Source organism: Carassius carassius, chromosome 17 (assembly GCF_963082965.1).
Source record: "Carassius carassius chromosome 17, fCarCar2.1, whole genome shotgun sequence".
Lineage (NCBI taxonomy): Eukaryota > Metazoa > Chordata > Actinopteri > Cypriniformes > Cyprinidae > Carassius > Carassius carassius.
In genome coordinates, this window is record NC_081771.1 from 9696429 (window position 1) to 9717887 (window position 21459).

Sequence of the window (21459 nt, forward strand, 5' to 3'; positions counted from 1 at the left end):
TGAGTTATAAGTGTACAGATGAGTTATAAGTGTATAAGAACATTTGCATACTTTTTAACAAATACAGAATCACAATCAAAAACATCTTTGGCCCTAGAAGTCTTAAGCTGGTTAAAAATTTTTATCATATAGGACTCAGATAATAATATAAAAAATAGTAAGATCATGATTTGGTAATATAATATCCTTGCTTCTCACAATATCCTTGTGTTAATTCTTGAACTGAATCTATAAAAAAATGATAAAATACACCAGAAATTTGATGCTTATCTTGAATTAAACTTCCATGAACTTGTAATTCAATACCTTTATCATTTGTATTATTTTTCTTTTGTACAGTATTGATATTCTGCCATACTTCTCTACTTTTCCCCTTTGCACAATTTATAAGGTCAGTAAAAAATGTTGCTTACACTTTTCTCAATTCCTTTATAACTTTATTACGTAAGTTCTGAAATGTCCTGCTATCATGAGCTAACCCTGATTTAAGCACTTTTTTTAAAGCATGGTCCCTTAGCCTTTAGCCAAGGCAAATTCTACTTCTTTCTAGAAAAAGTGACATTTTTATTTATCTTATTAATTATTACCATTAAACACTCAGAGGCAGATCTTAAATTATCTGTAGACAGAATCTCATTACAATCTAGTTTGTTAACTTTCTTACCACTAATATAAGATTATGATTTGATGGCCATGTTAATACATTTACTTACTTAGTTATTCCTTCTGGCTTGTTGCTAAATATTAAATCAATTTGAGTTTCAGATGATGCAGTGATTCTAGTGGGGCCCTGGATTAAGAGTATGAGGTCAAAATGACTTACTATCTCCTGAAACTTTTTCCTATTTGACTTCTCATTTCAATTTATATTAGTGTCCAATCAAAATTAACTCTTTATTTTGATCAAACCCCTTCAAAAGATTTCTTAGATGATCATAGAACATACTATTTAATGAAGGAGATCTATATATGCCCACTACAGTAAATGTCATACATGGAGATAAAACAATTGTTACAGAATTATATTCTATATCCACTCAAGAACTGAGTTCAACTAAACTGCTGTATTAATGCTCTCACCCCAGGGTTGAGGAACAGGTTAATGTGTTTGTGTAGAAGTGCCTGGTTCTGCTGATTTCCAGCACAGAAGTTCTGAAGGAACTGATGAGCTAAAGTCATAATCTCTTGCATCTGAACATCCTCCCCCTAAAATGTAACAAGCACAAATGTAAATACATAAATCAGTGATGAACATTAACCTTTTCAGGTATGCAAAGGCTCACACAAACCTTCTCATAAGGGATCTGCAACAGTTCCAGGACCACACTGTGAGCTCCCATGTTCCTAAGGAGCCGCTGCTGCTGTTTCTTATTCTTCTTGCCAGAGATTCCCTCCAAAACACACAATTTGCTCAACCTCAGGAGGATCTACACATACAAATATAACAACAAACAAAAGATATACTTCACAGAACATCCTACTTGCTTGTCAAAGCCTACAAACTCCATAAAACATAAACACACTCCACCTCCTTCACGACTCTGTAGTTTGAGCTGCTGGTACTCTCCACTTTGGGTTTGTCTGATCTGCTTGAGTTGATGGCACCCTGTTAGAGCAGAAAACAACATCATAATTATAAAATATATAATATCCAATCATAATATAATTCACTAGATTTCTGGAAAGAGAGATTATACGGAATCTCATCATTTCAGAGGTTTTATTAAAAGTGAATTATGGACAAATAATAACAAGATCGCATCCAGACCTTGTGGTGTGCTGCATTGGCAACCTCTCCAGCGTCCATTCCTGAGTCTGACCCCTGTCTCTTATAGACCCACAGCTCTGATTTCTCTACTATAGACCTAAGCTGGTCCAAATCTGACTTGATCTGCTTGTAATTGTCCACATCCTGACTGGTCACCAGGAGCTGAACCTAAAATAAATAAAATGCCATATGTGAACATAACACAATACAAGTGAAAAATATAAAAAGAACCAATATATGATATGACATATATGGTAAATGATTCATAAATACATGTGTATATGAACACAAGTGTTAAACTCATCAATTATTACTCAGTATTGCATCATCAAAGTGGATGCTGGCACTGGTGGTGGGTGAGGAGAGACCCCCGATATGATTGTAAAAGGCAGTAATACATAGTAAAGCACTATATAAATGTATCATTCATTCATTAAAAGGTTTGTTCACAAAAGCTTTTTTCCCCTCAATAAGACAACTAATTAAAATGATTACAAATATGTAATTAAAATTATTATAATTTTAAAATAATAAATTAGATGAATAATAGAGTTGAGCCGGATACTCGGCTGAAACGAGTATCCGGTACGGATAAAGCACTTTTGCCGAGTACAAGTATTATACAAGTAATACGAGTCAATATCTGTGCTCGGATTAAATAAAAACTCGCGTTGCGTCTCTGCCTGTCGGAGATTTTTTTTTCTTTTTTAAACGTCAGCTGGCTCTAACCAGTTTTTTGACTTCACACACTGAGTGACACTTATTTCTTGCTGTATTTCATAAAAAATAAATAAAGGTAGTTGTGGTATATAAAACTATATTACAAATTAATTAGCTACACACACACACACACACATACCTGGTGTGGAAATAAAAAAAATAAAAAAGACCCAAAAAATAAAAAAATCACACTGATTATAAAAAAAATTTAAAGTTAAAAAAAGAAAGTTATGTTGAGATGAAAACTCTTGTTCATTACATTTAACTTCATAATTGCAACCGCATGTGTTGTATTCATTGTTGCAAAACTTGTTCTGTATATAGTTCGTTTGTTATCGTGATCAAAACCATTGATCTGAAGCTCAATGCTGATGCTGTCATGTAAATAGTTTTCTAATCAGCAATAAATATAACAATTTCTGATCAACCCCTATTAATTGCATGCCTAAAATAACATACCGGTTAAAGCCACGCCCATTTTAAGTCAACCAGACCCACTTCCGGGTTAGGCCCCGCCCAGTCCGAGTACAGATACAGATACAGATAATTCAAATGGTTAACAGATACGGATACAGATAATGCTGTACTCGCTCATCCCTAATGAATAATATAATTGCATTTTAACTAAAATGCTATTTACATTACATGCCATTTTACCCAGAGTAAAATTTACTTGACAAGACAATTTAGTTCAACTTTATATTAGTTGGCCTTAACTACTGTGCTTACAACAAAAAATAAGTACAATGTACTTATTGTGTTCATATTGTATTACAAAAGACTTTTGCTGCAATTAATGTGGGATTCTGGTAAGGTTAGGGACAAGTTTGGTGGTGGTTAGGGGACAAGGGATGGGTCAGCAGTGTAATTATAAATGTAATTACAGAAATATCATTAAAGATATTTTTTAAATATAAGTACAATATAAAAACATGCATGTACACAATAAATGCATGGTATCAAATGATTAATTTAAATTTAAGTACATAGTAGTTAAGGGCACCTTATATAAAATGGGGCAGACAATTTTATTTGTCAAAAGACAAAATTTTTCTTTTTCTCCTTGTCTGAAAATGGAAAACTCTGGCACATAACATTTTGCAGGTAATTCTCCACAAACTCCATCGTCTGAGAGAAGCGCTTCTTCACCTCATCATGTGATGTCCCGTCGTTATCATAACTGGTCAGACACATGACTGACAAAATGACAGACAAAAATGACTGGCCAATGAGCTGACCACTCACTAAAAGGGCTTTTCACTGTTTGTCTGATTCTAAAAGTGAACCACAAAAACTACTACAAAACAAAAAAGCATACTGTGTAAAACTGAATACCGACAAGGATGAATGAATGGATGAATGAATGAACGAATACCTGCTTGAAGGCCTGTAAGACCTCCTGCCGCTGGCTGAAGTGTCGGAAGAGGAGGTGAAGGGCTCGTGACACCAGTGGAGGATAGTCATGCATGGTCAGGTGCAGTAAGACCCTCAGAAACGTCCGGCCACCGTGATCATCAAGATCCAGTCGGGTGTTTTCTTCACTAGATACACAAACACACACATATTCACACACATATGGCATACAAACATAACACAAATTATATCAAAGAGCACAACCTTCTTACCTTCCTCCAAAAATCCCCTCCGCTTGCTCTTCAATGTGTTCAAAGTCCAGAGCTCCTAACAAAGGCAGTGGTTATTCAGACAACATTTACCCATACCAGCTGATACTGACACAAACACACACTTGCTCATTTCACCTTGAACACTGGCAGGAGAGTCCTGGTTTACAGACGGCTCTGTTTGAGAGACGCTCTCATCAAACTCTGTTTTAAAGATACAGAGCAGGCAGGAGATCCTGTAGTCCAACCTGACATTTAGAATGAACTACATAAAAATGAGACAGTCAGTAAAGATTTGTTTAACTTAAACGCAACAAGTTTGGCATATCCTGGGCATTCAGGCCATGAATTTCTCAAACAATGATTTAAACAGAACTACATTCACATACATTTATGCATTTAGCAGACGCTTTTATCCAAAGCCACTTACAGTGCATTCAGGCTATAAATTTTTTTTTACCAGTATGTAATTACAATCCAATGACAGACTAGGTTTTAACACCTGTAGGATCTCAATGATCTTGAGTTTGGTGTCCATCACCAGTATGTCTTGTTTCTGAGGTTCACTCTGGGCTTTGACTTCATCTCTGTTAGGAGGGTTGTGGTTGGTGGCTGGCAGGAATCCCCCACCCCTCAAGACCACCTGTGTCATCAGCTCTCCCACTCCATGGATGGACCGCATCACATTACTTCCTATAGAGATGGTCAGAAAAAGATGTGAGCGCACTTTCAAATAAGCAATTTTTCAGCAAAGCAGTCTGTGACGTATTTACTTGAAGTGAAAGCTATTTCATTAACTTTATAATTTAGACTGTAAAAAGAGGTAACCTGCAATATTGTGTTCAAATTTCACACAATTACTTTTTTACTGAACTGTTATATAAAATCACATTTGCACTTGTGTTCTTCATGACAAAAACAGCACTCGTGTGATATTGCTCTCGTTGCTTGTGTGATATTGCTTATCATATGATATAAATATAAGACAAAAACTCATACAGGGACATTTTTTTGCACCAATATCTTGAATTTTTAGGGAATAACTGCATTTATGGAGTTGTTGTCCTGTGTCATATTTGTCAACTGTATGAAATGTAAGACTGTGTTAAAATATTTTAATCACATTATTTTTTAATAACTAATTATGTTAACATGTTAAACTGACAGCTCTAAATATTACATTTTTATAAATATATTATCCTTTTTTTAAGTAATATTTTAACATGTCTGAAAAAACTATATTCAAATAACATGTTTGACTTGAATCAGTTAAGATGTTGTTACCACCTGGAGGACATTTCTGAGTTAATATCCATAGCTAGTGGTGTTTCTGACCTTTGCCACGGTCTCCAGGCTGCATGATGGGGAAGGGAGTGCTGATATGGACACAGTCCAGGATGGCCAGCAGGATTTTGGTCAACCTTAGCAGGTCACTGAAGTTATAGAAACCAAAATAGATAAGGTTCCTCGCCAGGTTCACAACCTATAGAACAGACAGTGAAAAAATGAAAAGTGTTGACTTTTTTTTTTTTTTAAAGCAAAGCTCACATTACATTGTTAATTGTGCAAGACAAATATTGGTTTATATAGTGCAATCTAGAATGAGCCTAATGTGCACATAATAGTGAATAAGATGCAAGGATGTAACTTTCATGAATTGACACACCTCAAAAGTGAGCTTGTTTTTCTCCTTGTCTGAAAATGGGAAACTCTGGCACACAACATTTTGCAGGTAATTCTCCACAAATTCCATCGTCTGAGAGAAGCGCTCCTTTACCTCATCACGTGATGTCCCATCGCTATCATAACTGGTCAGAAACATAAAAATGACTGGCCAATGAGCTGACCACTCGCTAAAAGGGCTTTTCACTGTTTGTCTGATTCTAAAGTGAACCACTTACTCATCAATGGCAATTTGAGAAGGGATTTCAGACCACAGCCGAGCATATTTGACAGGGGTAACCTGCTCCTGAGGGTCTCGGTCTACATGCATGTGCAGCATCATGCGGCAGAATGAGGCTCTGAGGTCAAAGGGCAAGTCTTCATCTGACATGCAGCGCAGGATCAGATCCACATCCAGTTGTGCTGATATCTTGTTAATGGCCAGGTACTGCCGATCCAGACACATTCGCGCAAACAAGTTCAGCTGATACCTGACAGATGGATGTTATTATTACATTTCTGCATAATTTTCCTCACACTGCATTTAAGTGTGGGTGTGTGTGCATACCTGTAATAATTGATAACGTCCTGGTCCTCTGTGTGTCCATCTCTGGCGTCCTGTGCAAGCTCTCTGATGCTCTTACTCTTCATCTCTCCTGTACTGTCCTTCCAGAACAACCATACCTCCTCCTCATCCTCCTCTTCGTCCTCCACACTCTCGCCGAGCACTGTTCCTGGCACCTCAAACCGTGATAACACAAGCCTGACATACAAACACACACACACACACACACACATTCACTCAATAATACACTCACTATTTTTAACTCTTGCATTTCATCACACTTTTTGGCATGAATCAGTGGTGATAGGATTTTTTCATTTACCCTCAATCATATAACTGCCTGTTCTATATTGAGATTGCTGAATTATATTAGTTATACAACCCGAATTCCGGAAAAGTTGGGACGTTTTTTACATTTTAATAAAATGAAAACTAAAAGACTTTCAAATCACATGAGCCAATATTTTATTCACAATAGAACATAGATAACATAGCAAATGTTTAAACTGAGAAAGTTTACAATTTTATGCACAAAATGAGCTCATTTCAATTTTGATTTCTGCTACAGGTCTCAAAATAGTTGGGACGGGGCATGTTTACCATGGTGTAGCATCTCCTTTTCTTTTCAAAACAGTTTGAAGACGTCTGGGCATTGAGGCTATGAGTTGCTGGAGTTTTGCTGTTGGAATTTGGTCCCATTCTTGCCTTATATAGATTTCCAGCTGCTGAAGAGTTCGTGGTCGTCTTTGACGTATTTTTCGTTTAATGATGCGCCAAATGTTCTCTATAGGTGAAAGATCTGGACTGCAGGCAGGCCAGGTTAGCACCCGGACTCTTCTACGACGAAGCCATGCTGTTGTTATAGCTGCAGTATGTGGTTTTGCAATGTCCTGCTGAAATAAACAAGGCCTTCCCTGAAATAGACGTTGTTTGGAGGGAAGCATATGTTGCTCTAAAACCTTTATATACCTTTCAGCATTCACAGAGCCTTCCAAAACATGCAAGCTGCCCATACCGTATGCACTTATGCACCCCCATACCATCAGAGATGCTGGCTTTTGAACTGAACGCTGATAACATGCTGGAAGGTCTCCCTCCTCTTTAGCCCGGAGGACACGGCGTCCGTGATTTCCAACAAGAATGTCAAATTTGGACTCGTCTGACCATAAAATACTATTCCACTTTGAAATAGTCCATTTTAAATGAGCCTTGGCCCACAGGACACGACGGCGCTTCTGGACCATGTTCACATATGGCTTCCTTTTTGCATGATAGAGCTTTAGTTGGCATCTGCTGATGGCACGGCGGATTGTGTTTACCGACAGTGGTTTCTGAAAGTATTCCTGGGCCCATTTAGTAATGTCATTGACACAATCATGCCGATGAGTGATGCAGTGTCGTCTGAGAGCCTGAAGACCACGGGCATCCAATAAAGGTCTCCGGCCTTGTCCCTTACGCACAGAGATTTCTCCAGTTTCTCTGAATCTTTTGATGATGTTATGCATTGTAGATGATGAGATTTGCAAAGCCTTTGCAATTTGACGTTGAGGAACATTATTTTTAAAGTTTTCCACAATTTTTTTACGCAGTCTTTCACAGATTGGAGAGCCTCTGCCCATCTTTACTTCTGAGAGACTCTGCTTCTCTAAGACAAAGCTTTTATAGCTAATCATGTTACAGACCTGATATCAATTAACTTAATTAATCACTAGATGTTCTCCCAGCTGAATCTTTTCAAAACTGCTTGCTTTTTTAGCCATTTGTTGCCCCCGTGCCAACTTTTTTGAGACCTGTAGCAGGCATTAAATTTTAAATGAGCTAATTAAGTGGATAAAAGTGTAAAATTTCTCAGTTTAAACATTTGCTACGTTATCTATGTTCTATTGTGAATAAAATATTGGCTCATGTGATTTGAAATTCCTGTAGTTTTCATTTTATTAAAATTTAAAAAACGTCCCAACTTTTCCGGAATTCGGGTTGTATATTATGTACACACACATATATATAAATATATAAATATAAATTATATATATATATATATATATATATATATATATATATATATAGTGTTCTGCTACACTACCTTTCAAAAGTTTGCAGTCAGTAAGATTTTTCAATGTTTGTATTTTATTATAAGTAAATGTATTCTATATACTGTATATTTTAAAATGTTATTACTTTTATTTTATTTTTCATTTCTATGTAAATTGTAATGGATTTGAAAATGTAATTTATTCTTGTGATGAAAAAGCTGAATGCTGATTTGCTCCCTTAAAAAACATTAATTTTTATTAATTTTACACAACATAAATCAGATGTGTTGCTGGTGGAAACGGTGATACTTATTTTCAGGATTCTTTGAAGGATAGGAAGTTTAAAAGAACAGCATTTATTTAAAATAACATTTTTTAGTAATGTCTTCACTGTCACTATTTCATCAATTAAATGCCACTTTGTTAAATAAAAATATGTAAAAAAAAAAAAAAAATCATGTACTGTATATTGTTCTAAATATGTACATATAATAGTCAGTGTACTTGGTTTCGATGAGGATGTCTGCATTTGCTGGGTCCAGCACAGCATTACAGATGAGTTCTTGAGTGACAGGGATGGATTTATTCATAGACACACACAAATCTGACAAGTAGTCCAGAAATCTAGAGAAACATGGACAAAGAAAACTCAGTCATTCAGGATAACAAATTTAGTCAGGTCATTCAATTATCGAAAAACAGTTTACTACACTTCTACTGTTCTAAAGTCTTACTTTAAAGCATATATTTTACAGCATCTCTGTACCAGTATGTATTTAAGATGAATCACTTTTATTCTAACATTTGTCTTTTGTTTGTTGCTTTAGATGAAAGGGTCTGCTAAATGAATGAATGAAATATAAATGACCAAGAACATTTATGCAAATATATTTTCGCACACCTGGGCTCTCTGTTCTTGCGGACCAGGCTGACGAAGGTGTCTATCTCAGCTGCAGTGATGTGTTTCTCTAGAAGCTTCCTGTTGTTGTGCAGCAGAGCTGTAATAGTGTCTTCAGCAAGCACATCATATCCTATCTGCTTTTGCATGAAGCGGAACTGCTTTGCTATGTACTCCTAGAGACAAAAAGTCAGAGAATGAGAGAATATTTACCGTATTTTCCGAACTATAAGTCACACTTTTTTTCATAGTTTGGCTGTTCCTGTGACTTATAGTCCGGTGCGACTTATTTATCAAAATTAATTTGACATGAACCGAGAGATATGAACCAAGAGAAATGAACCAATAGAAAACATTACCGTCTACAGCCGCGAGAGGGCGCTCTATGCTGCTCAGTGCTCCTGTATCCTACACTGAAGACATAGAGCGCCCTCTCGCGGCTGTAGACGGTAATGTTTTCTCTTGGTGCTTGGTTCTAAATAAATGCGACTTATAGTCCAGTGCGACTTATATATGTTTATTTCCTCATCATGACGTATTTTTGGACTGATGCGACTTATAATCAGATGCGACTTATAGTCCGAAAAATACGGTAAGGGGTTGTGAGTACTGTAGTACCAGTAGCGTTACAAATGGTTTGCATTGCTTTTATTTTTATTTTAGTAGTTTAGTTTACCTGATTTTTGCGATAGTCCTGTTGTGAGTGACGTAGGACTCTGTAGCAGAGCCGACAGATGTGACGGAAGGGTGCGTGACGTTGGTCTGCGAGCTCTTCCAGACGCAACATAGGGCCGTCCCCACTATCAGTGAATGGGGCCTGCAGCAGCTTGAATATCTGGTCAGTCGCAGCACAAGATAAATTAAAATGTCATTTAAATGTTAGTGAGATGTTTTAGAACAAACCTAAGATGTGATATAGTAAGTGCCTGTTTGAGTATGTTCTGCTCTCTCATGAGTTTCTGCCGCTCTCTGTTAGGTTTGTTGACTGTGATCTCCAGCACATCCTGAGCACTGCTGGGAATGTCCACCACAAAATACACCAGATCCTCCAGAAGCTTTGTCACTGACCTTGTGTAAGACAGTGATGGTGAGATGCATGTTTTTGTAAGTGTGAGACGATTTAAACAATTAGCATAAAGATTGATGGGTTAAAAACACAGTAATTGCAGGAACTCAAAGAATAATATAAGGAATAAATCAGGTGAACCAACAATGGATGGATAGATGGGTGAAAGGATGAAAGAAAGTGGACAACTGGACAGATTAAAGAACAGACAAAAGATGGAAGGAAGTTCAAAAGGACAGGTAGATTGGTGGATTTATAGATGGACAGATGTGTGAATGAAAGGAAAAAACAAGGAAGGAAGAAAGGAGAAAAAAGGAAAAAATGAGAGATGGATGTGTAGATGGATGAAAAAACAAAAAGTGAAATGAAAAGATACATAAATGGTGGAAGACAGGATGGAAGGACAAATACTGTACAGAGAATGGATAGATGGATGGAAAGAAGAAAGAACTGAAGGAAGGAAGGACAGATGAATGGATAGATGAATGATGAAAAGATTGATGGATGGATGGATGGATAAATTAATGGATAGACGGATGATGGATTAAGGAAAAGAACAGATGTGGAGATGATGGATGGAAAGTTGTCAAATGGACGGATGATTGGATGAATGAAAAGATGAATAAATAGTTTAAAAGAAAAAGTGAAAGGATGACAGATGGATGGATGGATGAATAAATTGATGGCTGGATGGTTGAAGCAATATAGACAAATGGAAAGATATGAATAAATGGATGGATGGAAAGAATAAAAATAGACGGATGAAAAGATAATGGATGGATTAATAAAAAAAATTGATAAAAAAAATGATAGAAGGACACACAGACAGATGGGTCATAATGGGTGACTATATTGCTGAAAGAAAGACAGAAAGCCAGACAAACAAATGGATGGCTGGATGGATGGATGAATGGAAGGAAAGACAGACAGATGGATAGATGGATGGATGGATCTACACATGGATGAATAGATGGATGTAACCTCTACCTCCTCTCATTCTGGGTGATGGTGCCCTTCTCCAGTTTGGCTGCAATGGAAGCTAAGACTTTACTAGCATCATTAGCAAAGTCCAAATCGCGAACCTCAGCTGGAGAAACTGGCACTATAGCAAACGCCTCTTTATCTTCCTTCAGAGGAGATGTTCCTATCTGAGAAACAAATATAGAGTGAAGGAGACACACTTCAAAGGATCCATAAACCAAAGCTACAGTCATACACAGACAGAAACTCACTCTGAGCATGACCGGTTTCTCTTCCTCTTTATCTATTGGCTGGTTGGTGCTGTGAACCCATGTATTGGTGCAGAGATGCCTGAGCCTCACATATGAGTTTCTGACAAGTACAATCCAAAATACAGCATGGTTAATATATATTTACTTAATCAGAAGTCACAAGTCACAATCTCACTGTACCTTGGCACAAGTGAGTCTCCTCCTCTCAGGGTAGTGGGGTCAAGCTCAAAGATCGATGATATGTCATTGCCATCAGGAACGGACACCAATGTGTACATAACTTTGTCCTGAGGGTTGCGTACACGTGCACGCATCACTTCCTGCTCTGAATCCAGCTGCGAGAGAAACAACTAATCAGTTGCTCAGTCAAGATGACCGTTTTGGCTAAACTAATGTGTGTTGAAACAAGATCAACAAGGTAAAGAGAACCTCAAATGGCTCAGAATGAGTTCAGATAAAAATACAGCCACACATGCTCTCAAACACCCACTCACAGAGGAATGGGTCTCCAGGCATTATTATTCATAGTTTGGATTTACATGATCACAATAGGGTGAGAACAATTAGATAAAATCACGTTCTTTGCTCTTGTTAACATAAATATGACACACTCTGATGTATTTGCATGTGTGTTTGTGCATGAACTCTTATTCCAGGTAACATATCAGTCTTACCTCTGCAGCAAGGTAATGGCCAGTGGCCAGATGTTTGAACCTGAAGAGACTGTTCCAGTAGCCGGCTCCGCCTCTGCAGGGATCATGCTGAACCACCTGAAGAGCATCCAAACATCTGTTTAGGTACCCAAGCTGATAAAATCACACAAAGAAACATCTGTTCAACTTCACAAAGTTAAGTCCTAAAATTACCTCAACCTCCCAGAGTGCTTTGCTACTAGTGGCAGAGGTTGCAGACTGGCGCCCGGTGGTACGCAAAAAGACATACTGCTTTTTTCTGTGTTCGTCGCATGTCAGAAACTTCTCCTGCTCTGCATGGAACAGCCTCACCACATCACCCTGATAAAACATATTTAATTAAAAGGCCATAAATATTTATTCTAGTCAAATATAGGCCTTAAAAAAGTGAAGGGCATTGTTTGTGCAGTGTGGATGTGTACACAACATACTCCTTTCAAGACAACCTCCTGGTTGTCGCTCCATTTCATGAAGAGAACAATTTTCCAACTGGTGGTGCAGTTCACTGAATTCACCTGAAAGAGAAAAATATAAAACTTTAACCTATTGAGCCTAAACAGACCCCCAAAGAGAATTAAAATAACATAAAACGAGCATTAAAATAAACTAAAACAAATAAATTCAAGAGATTTCCTTTTATTAAATCATTACATTTATCTAAATGTATTAAAATTTTCAGTATCCAGTATGTATACTGTGCAGAATAAAAGCTACAATAAAAAAAAAATGAACCCAGACTGCCAAGATTTAAAGGTCCCGTTTTTCGCGCTTTTTTGAAGCTTTGATTGTGTTTACAGTGTGCAATATAACATGTGTTCATGTTTCGCGTGTAAAAAAACACAGTATTTTTCACACAATTCACCTATCTGTATAGCGCTGTTTTCACTGTCATAAAAACGGGCGGATGACTTCCTTGTTCTATAAAGTCCCTCCTTTAGAAATACGTAGTGAGATCTGATTGTGCCAGCGGTTCCTGTGTTGTGATTTGACAGCAGCTTAGAGCAGGCTGCCCTCCTGGAAATGCGCGATTGGGCTAGTTATGAGAAGCAAGTGGGCAGGAGCATGTGCTGGAGATGTACTTATAATCACAGGAGTGTATTTACTGACGAGATGCGCATGAAAATCGCATTAGTTTTTTTCCACAGCCCTAACATCTAGTTAACAAAGCTAAACAGCGTTGCCCTTTGTGTAATAATTTACAGAAACTGTTAAACGCACCAATTTAAATAATAAAATACACTTACCGGTTGTGGTTCATAAACAACGCCTTCTCCAGACAAAGAGGGAACTGCTCCATCTTTCAAGAATAATCTTTGTGCGAATCCGGCATTAAACTGATTGAGATTGAGGAAGTTGTCCTCAGCAAGCTGTCATCAGCAAAATGTGCTGCACATAGTTTTACGTGTGGATTATAATTTTCGGGAACCGAGTTAAACATAAATTGTAACCATTAATCTCCAAGTACAGCATCCCTGGGAAGGCCAAACAAAGATGATTGGACTCCGAGATGAAAATAACAGCGTTTCAACGACATGGCGACAAACACAAAACGCAGTTCTTCCTCTTCTCCGTCAGAGCGCAACAAGACCACGCCCCCCTTTTTGTGAACTCATGTGGGCGGAGGCTAGTCAAAAAACTGTTTTAGTGACGTCATTACTGCAGGAACTAGAGGGATGTAGTCCAAACGGGTCGTTTTTTGTAGGCAAATCCTGTTAAATAAAATATCTTGCTTGGCATTGAACTTTGAGCTTTAGAATTTTACAGATATTATTAATACTCTAACAACAACATTACACACTAACTAAAGTTTAAAACATGGGATCACGAAGAAGGGGACCTTTAAGACTTTTTTGCCCAAAATGTAATTTTAATTCCAAAGTACTCATTTATTTTTAGATAACTGGATCACTAACAAAATTAAACATGCAATGGATTGATGTGATGCTGTGAAGATATGCAGTACAAACTGTACAGTATGCAATACACTAGTATCTTTGTTAACATAGCAATTTGTGTATATGTGTATTTTACTTCATTGCATCCTGGATTATCAACAAGCTGATGGCTACTGGCATGAAGTGGCTGTCCAGCATTGACTGGGTTTAACACAACCTTATCTCCAATAACCACCTGAAATACACATTGACACACACAGATACAATACAAGTGTAACTCTAATTGGTGTTTATGTAAGGGCAAGAAGCAGGACTGCCCAATTAATCAAATTAATAATCAAGATTACTGTGCCTGTTTTGCAGAGGTTGATGATATACTCACATTGTCTCCAATAGAGCGGAGCTTATAGAAAGGCTGGATGTAGAACCATGAGCCTTCATTCCCTGCAGCGTCCAAGGTTACACGCATGGCGTTCTTCTCAAGAAGAGCTGGTAAACGCTTATTTACCGTCAGATACTTATTACTCTTCAAATGGAGAAGCTGCAAATGTACGTGAACAATTACACAATTAATTTGACGGGTAAATAGTCTGAATTTCTACATATTAAAATGTTCTGTATTACACAGGCAATTTAAATATTATCTAAAGTAATACTTGTGCTCATGTGCTTGTGAAGGATTTACCTGGATGACATTGCCATACTGAATGACTGTTCCTAAAAGCTTTTTGTTCTCCGATTCATTTTGTTTCTTTTCTAAATCAGCAGCATGCTAAAAAAATATAATGTGAGAAATAAAAGAATTAGAGAAAATTTTTTACAAATCGTGTTCTTGCTGTTAGCCTCTGCTGGTGGATGGATGATGATGAATCTTTCTCCATTGACAGACATTCACAAATAGCAGTATATTTTCATGAAATAAAACACACAAATCAAAATTATTTCATGTTTACCAGTTCCAGTTCTTGGGAAAAAATTTTTTTCATGTTTGCTGCCTTTAAAGGGTTTTTTTTACCTCCCAAATTCCTAAGCAAAATGTCATAACTGAATCTTGTGACAGACTCCAAAAAAACTATTGTCTGCTGACAATAATTTAAGTTGCTTCAAACCCGCCCCTTTCTTACAATCGACTTTAAGCTCACATTTAGTTGAACAGTCTCCATCCATCAAAAACTGATGGACAGAACCAAGTCCCCACCCAACATTTTTATCTATTTGGTCATCGGTTTCATTTGGATGTGCATCACAGTATGGAAGAAAACACCTGTCACTGCCACCAATTAATTTTGAACTTAGCATTGTATTCTCAGGATAGTTGTTACTAATGGGTTTGGGACTCTGTATGTTCATGGGTTGCCAACAGATAATCATTTGAGGTGTGGATACCAGTTCTAGACCAGCATTATGGGCAGTGTTATTCTGAAGTAGCGAGTGGAATTCCCTATATTAATATAAACAAAACAGCTCACACTTAGGGAAAGACTAAGCTTCGCACTCACATGGAGTTTGTTGAGCAGAACAGTCTCCGTGGTGCTGGTTCCTCCAGGTTTGGCAGCTTTCCAGAACTGTTTCTGTGCAGAATATCTGTTCATGGGACACAGTCTGAACAGACAGTCTACAGAGAGAGAGAAAGAGAAAGAGGGAACATACATTTCATTCTAGCACAGACAGATAGAACAACTCACATCCACACATTTACTGTATTTCAGAAACATACAGCTTTCAAGATCTGCTGATGAGGACGACAAGGTGATCATAAATGGTAAGCATGGAAACTCTGTCTGTGTGGTTTGAGTGTACATGCCGATCAGATGCAAAAAAAAAAACTTCTAACATTTTCACAGAGCCTAATTTAAAAAATAAACATAAATTCAAGAGGATGTAGCAAGACTGAAGAGACACACTGACAGTATTTTCAAAAGTGATAAGAAAAGAACTACAGGCATAAAAGTGAAAATGCACTTCTTCTTTCCAGGAGAACTCCAGTCTCACCAAATAAGGAGAGAGGGGGAGTCAAAGACAGGAAGACTGACAGAGAGAGAGAGAGAGAGAGATGGAGAGAGAATCTGGTCACTGTTTCCAGTTTTCTGCAGATTGGGCTGATAAAACACCAAAAAGCTCTGGGGTCATTAGAGGAAATGTAGAACATGCTCTCACATAAAAACAACAGTGTTTAGGAGTGTCTGATTACAAAAAAGGCAATATTTTTAATATTAAAGGTTAAAGGTTACTGCTAAAATGCTCACAATGTTAATACAATGGTGTTATGGGTGGTTGTCAGGGTGTTGCTTACTGGTATTGGTTTATTTTTAAAAGATTCCTCACACCAAGCCACTATGAAATAGCTCAGGTCCCTCCTTCAATGCCAGTCTATGTTTATCATTTATCATTTGCCAGAAGCCAATCTTAAATTGGAAATTAATGTTTACCCAAACAAAAGAAATATATACATAAAATAATAACAATAGAAAACGGACCATCACATGCTTCCATTTTGCTTTGGTGTGTGTTTATATTTGAAGGAAATAGTACGCATTCCTCTCTACTGGGGCCCACTGACCAGCAGACAATTATCTCTCTCTCTCTCTCCCTCCCTTCATCACAGACTCAAGCACACTGTGCAGGGTTTATTTATCAGAAGAGCTGAGTTATTGAGATTCGATATAGAAATAGATCAATGTTAAAGGTATAGTTCATTATTTTATTCAAAACAGAAAAACAGAAATAATTTATTATTAAATTTAAATTTAAGTTTAATTATTTTAAATTGTAATAACATTCATTTTTTTCCTGTTTTAAATGTAGCCTAATGAGCATATTAGACTTCCTTCAAAAATCATACCGACCCCAAATTGCACTTAAATATTTAAGTGTATTTCATGATGTGAGGACTGTATATGCACAGTATGTAACTGTATGTAACTATTTGTATATAACTCAGATTAAAATTTAAGAGAATTATTTCGATTTCTGTCTTTTCCTCCAAAAAAAAAATTTACCTTATTTTTCCCCATAAGAGCAGGTGTGGCAAAACAGCTTGTCACTTGATATTGCACACTGGAGTATCTTACCATATTATTTTGATATATTACCTTAATTATGAACAAACTGGTTTGTGGTGCCAGTTTTACTGGCACCAGTTTTACTGTTTACTGTTTTACTGTTTACTGCACTTTATTATTATTCTCGTTGTTTCCCTACAGCCCTACAAGTCTTGCCCATTTAATCGGCAATCGGCATTGAAAAATAAGGTGGATAGCTTCAGAGGACTTGGAATAAATCATAAAATCTGTGTAATTTATGACAGGATTTTCATTATGGGACAAACTATTCCTTTAATATTCAGTAGCCAACTAGTTATGAAAACCAGCACACACCAATGTATAAATGTACTCACACACCTACTCCTGATGTAGCTTCTCTGTGTCACCAGCAGATGCATTTCGAGTGAAGTGGGGAGTTTAGAGGGCAGTCAGCCTCAACCACACACAGCCTTTGAAGTACAATCATTTTTCAAGTCCTTTAACTAAGTAGATCTCCACTTACTGTGTTGGTATTAATTTCCACAGCAAAGTAAGCATCCATAGAAATGAGATCAGACTGTTTGACACTGATTTTGACAATAATACAGTGCAAGATTTGAACTACAATAGTTTATTAACTCCAAAGAATGAAGGATGATTTGCTAAATTAAGGGGTTTTCATAGAAATGATAAACTTTTCTCTAGGATACGTATGTCCTTTGACTTCAAAGAACAGTTTAAGTAACTGAACTTCCTGTCTTAACTAAAAAATAATAAACCAGCATAACATCTACAAACACACACACACAAACTGCTCACCCCTGAACTTCTTGGGTGGGTTGTTCAGGTCCCCTGCATCTGGTTGGACAACACATCGGTCATCAACCAACCTGATTGAAACAAACGAGTGTTACTCTATAGATGTTTGTACTTTTGGTTTGTCAGTGCATCTGCGTATTTGAGTGAGTAAATAATGGTGTGTGCAGTGCACTTGTGAGTGTGTGCCTGTATTTAGCCTTTTTGGCCCAAAGCAGCTTACTGGACATTTTCCAAATTCCACGACCAGTCAGCCAAAAACACAGACACACACACACACACACGGTTAAACAGATGACAGCGGGTTATTCTTATTTACACATCAAAGATTAGCATTCTCTTGATCAGGTTTAGATCAACCAAATATTAAAAAACTGTGAATATGTACTCATCCTTTCATCATTCCAAACCTGTATTACCTTGGTTTCTTCCAAGGAACTCAACAGAAGATATTTAGCACTAGTTCATATTTTTACAATAAATGGAGACTGATGCTCCATATGACTCGTACACTATAGCAAAAGTCTCATCATAGGTTTGTTTGATGAAGAGTGTCAACAATATGTAGTTTCTCACTGAAAGGATTGCTTTAATAATCTTAGACACTCTGTTAAACATCTCCTTTTGTGTTCCAAGAAAGAAAGAAAAACACAAGGGAGTGTAATGATGCCAGTTTTGGGGGGTGAAGTATTCCTTTAAGATATTTGTCAGCAGAAAACAGAAGGGGTTAATGTTAAGGAATTCATGGAAAAAGAGTATGTGGACCTCTAACAAATGAGCTGGTTCTGCTTGTTAATCATTTATTTGCTGTAATTATCACTCTTGGAACAAATTCATTTGAAATGTCCTGCTCAAAATATCCGCTTTCAATTAAAGTTTATGAACATGCTATTTCAAAGCATTATATTATAACAGGGAGTATCAGTCAACTCACCCCAAAGTGCTTATGAAGCCACTGGTAGAGCCTTCAGCATAAAGGGAGCAAACATCCCCAATGTGCAGGAAACTTGACATTTTATCCACCATGACAACCACTCCACCACCTGCAAAGGTTAGAGGTCATGACAAGGTCTGTGTGCAGGTTTATCATTAAACAAACAAGCATAACAGCAGCTCTAACCATAAAAAGACCTATAGACTTACTAAAGTAAAGCAACAGATTTGTATTATGTGTGGTTAGATGTGTCATTCACTATAGCACATAATACAAAAACATAACATTTTTCAAATAGAACATATATAAATAAATAAAGTTCTGCAGAGCTTTTTAAACAGAATATAAAAAAGGGGAAAAAAAGGAAGACTATTCATGTCTAAACCAATTTGATGTCTTCAAAGACGTCATAATTGGCTTAAAACCACAAGCGGCCCTGATGAACTAAATAACAACATGTGATATCAAATATTCAATCATTGGTTAACCATGATGTGAAGAACGACAAGTTGAGGACTCTAAAACTGACTGCTGCATCTTCATATTTGTTATTATTGTTTAAGCTGAATCCATCCTAAATTTATATCATTACTATTCAAATTCTTAATTCCAAGTTCAGTTTATCCCAAAAACAAATTCCTCCGCTGAGTTTTGATTACCAGATGCTGGCAAATTACAAGTTGGCAAGTTATTTATTAACTTAACTGGCTGGACACTCATCCAAGTCCAGTGCATTGGAATACCATACTAAAAATAAACATTCAGTGTCAAATTTGCAACTGACATACTGAACCAACATACCAAAATAAATTTGAATGCTTATAACCATAAATACAACAATGGATTCCATTTAAATTAACTCAAAACAGTCAACTCCTTTGCAGCTAAGTGCTAAATAATAATAATAATAATATGAATTTGTTATCTAAATGTATTTATTCTGTTTTAATAAAGTGATAATTTCGAAAATAAATACTGTATTATTTACTCTCATAGTATTTCTGTAAATGTTATCACACATTATCACATTTTTACTTTACTAGCCCAAGCAACCTTTTGTTCACTTTAAAAGATTGTGGTTTATCCAACATATTAAGACATGGAAATGTACTGATAAGACACATCTGATAAGAAATGGGTTTGCTGTATGACAAAAAGAAACAGGATTTGTGAGCATACTGTAGGCCTACTGTCTGTTCCATGTAACTCCACTGACGACAGTATTATCACCACAGATTCTTCCTGTTACTACTAGATTTGATTAACAAATGATTAGCCAACCAAACCGTTAATATGCATAGAGAGACAGAGACAGAGAGAGAGAGAGAGAGAGAGAGAGAGACCGACAGAGAGAGAGAGAGACAGAGACAGAGAGAGAGAGACCGACAGAGAGAGAGAGACCGACAGAGAGAGAGAGAGACAGAGACAGAGAGAGAGAGACCGACAGAGAGAGAGAGACCGACAGAGAGAGAGAGAGACAGAGACAGAGAGAGAGAGAGAGAGAGAGAGAGAGAGAGAGATGTGCGGAGGAGGGATTTGCATGTGCATTTCTTTTTACCTACAAAGCAAAAAACATACAAGAACTGTTTTTCGTTATTATATGAATATATATATATATATAGTTGTCTTATTGCAGCTTCATCTGATGCTATGGCAAGCGAAATGCAGATTCTGTCCCATCTTATCTGCTTAAGATCAGCAGGTCGTCTGTCTTGACAACAGAAACTGATTAAATTTTCTACCCTTGACAACAATGTCAAAACGAGAAAGCCAGAAATGAGACCAGGCATGTAGGCTACACATTAACTTTATCCTGCAAACGCATTTGTGAAAAGCAGAGGCATTTTATGAACTGCGTGTCCTAAATGCGATTAAACGAACGGAACCAGACCTCTTCTTGACTTCATCTTAACATTGTTGTGAATTATTGCGTTAAACAGTATTAAACATCAGCGCCGGCCAAATGACACACTTTTGTCTTCCTTGTTGAGTTTGTATCTTTGTAGTTTTTCATGACAGTTTTTGTAACCTAGGGGCGGGTTCAGCAGGACGCGCGATGCTCTCCCGCAGATTAAATAAATATTTAATTAACCATAATTCATGAACAAAACTCTTAGTAGTCTATTCATTCTTGTGTAGTCGCTCTCACCTCTCTCCGACGAAGTTGGAGCAAAAGTGTTCGTGGTATTTTCCAAAACGTTTCGTCCTCAGTTTGAGAAAGTTATTACCCCGACTCCTCACACAGAGTCCAGCAGCGGTCCATCGCCCCGATGTTCGTCTCTTTTCGGCTCGCCGAGTGACTCTGTCAACAGTGCAGTACGACGGGATTCTGGGAAACTGTGTTTCAATTGTGCTATGCCACGGTTATTTCAATATTCTGACATATTCAAGAACTACAAGACCCAGAATTTCCCTTTCATTTGACTAAATAATTTTGCTCTTCTTGAAAAAGGGTCTATAGATACTATAAAGAAAAACTGTGTTTATTTATAGCCAAAATATGCAAAAATGTTTAAGTAGAGGTGACAAGAAA

The 21459-nt window shown here is 37.1% G+C and overlaps 1 protein-coding gene across 3 annotated transcripts in view; it reads right to left on the reverse strand.

Moving 5' to 3' along the window:
• The window catches only part of itpr1a (inositol 1,4,5-trisphosphate receptor, type 1a), a 38095-nt gene extending 16880 nt beyond the window's left edge, over positions 1–21215 (reverse strand). For all 3 annotated transcript variants that reach the window (XM_059570787.1, XM_059570786.1, XM_059570785.1), the window contains exons 1-29: positions 21076–21215; positions 18927–19035; positions 17996–18066; positions 15653–15768; positions 14839–14925; positions 14536–14694; positions 14290–14388; positions 12690–12773; positions 12433–12579; positions 12241–12336; positions 11747–11901; positions 11567–11666; positions 11322–11482; positions 10195–10336; positions 9945–10103; positions 9272–9444; positions 8875–8994; positions 6341–6535; positions 6012–6263; positions 5777–5918; positions 5446–5593; positions 4613–4803; positions 4249–4375; positions 4114–4168; positions 3864–4029; positions 1769–1936; positions 1529–1606; positions 1290–1427; positions 1081–1206 (exon numbers count right to left, since the gene is read on the reverse strand). In XM_059570787.1, coding sequence (XP_059426770.1) covers positions 1081–1206; positions 1290–1427; positions 1529–1606; positions 1769–1936; positions 3864–4029; positions 4114–4168; positions 4249–4375; positions 4613–4803; positions 5446–5593; positions 5777–5918; positions 6012–6263; positions 6341–6535; positions 8875–8994; positions 9272–9444; positions 9945–10103; positions 10195–10336; positions 11322–11482; positions 11567–11666; positions 11747–11901; positions 12241–12336; positions 12433–12579; positions 12690–12773; positions 14290–14388; positions 14536–14694; positions 14839–14925; positions 15653–15768; positions 17996–18066; positions 18927–19018 — 3747 coding nt within the window. In that variant the 5' untranslated portion in view covers positions 19019–19035; positions 21076–21215. The remainder of the gene's footprint in view (positions 1–1080; positions 1207–1289; positions 1428–1528; positions 1607–1768; positions 1937–3863; positions 4030–4113; positions 4169–4248; positions 4376–4612; positions 4804–5445; positions 5594–5776; positions 5919–6011; positions 6264–6340; positions 6536–8874; positions 8995–9271; positions 9445–9944; positions 10104–10194; positions 10337–11321; positions 11483–11566; positions 11667–11746; positions 11902–12240; positions 12337–12432; positions 12580–12689; positions 12774–14289; positions 14389–14535; positions 14695–14838; positions 14926–15652; positions 15769–17995; positions 18067–18926; positions 19036–21075) is intronic.
• Positions 21216–21459: the final 244 nt, after the last annotated feature.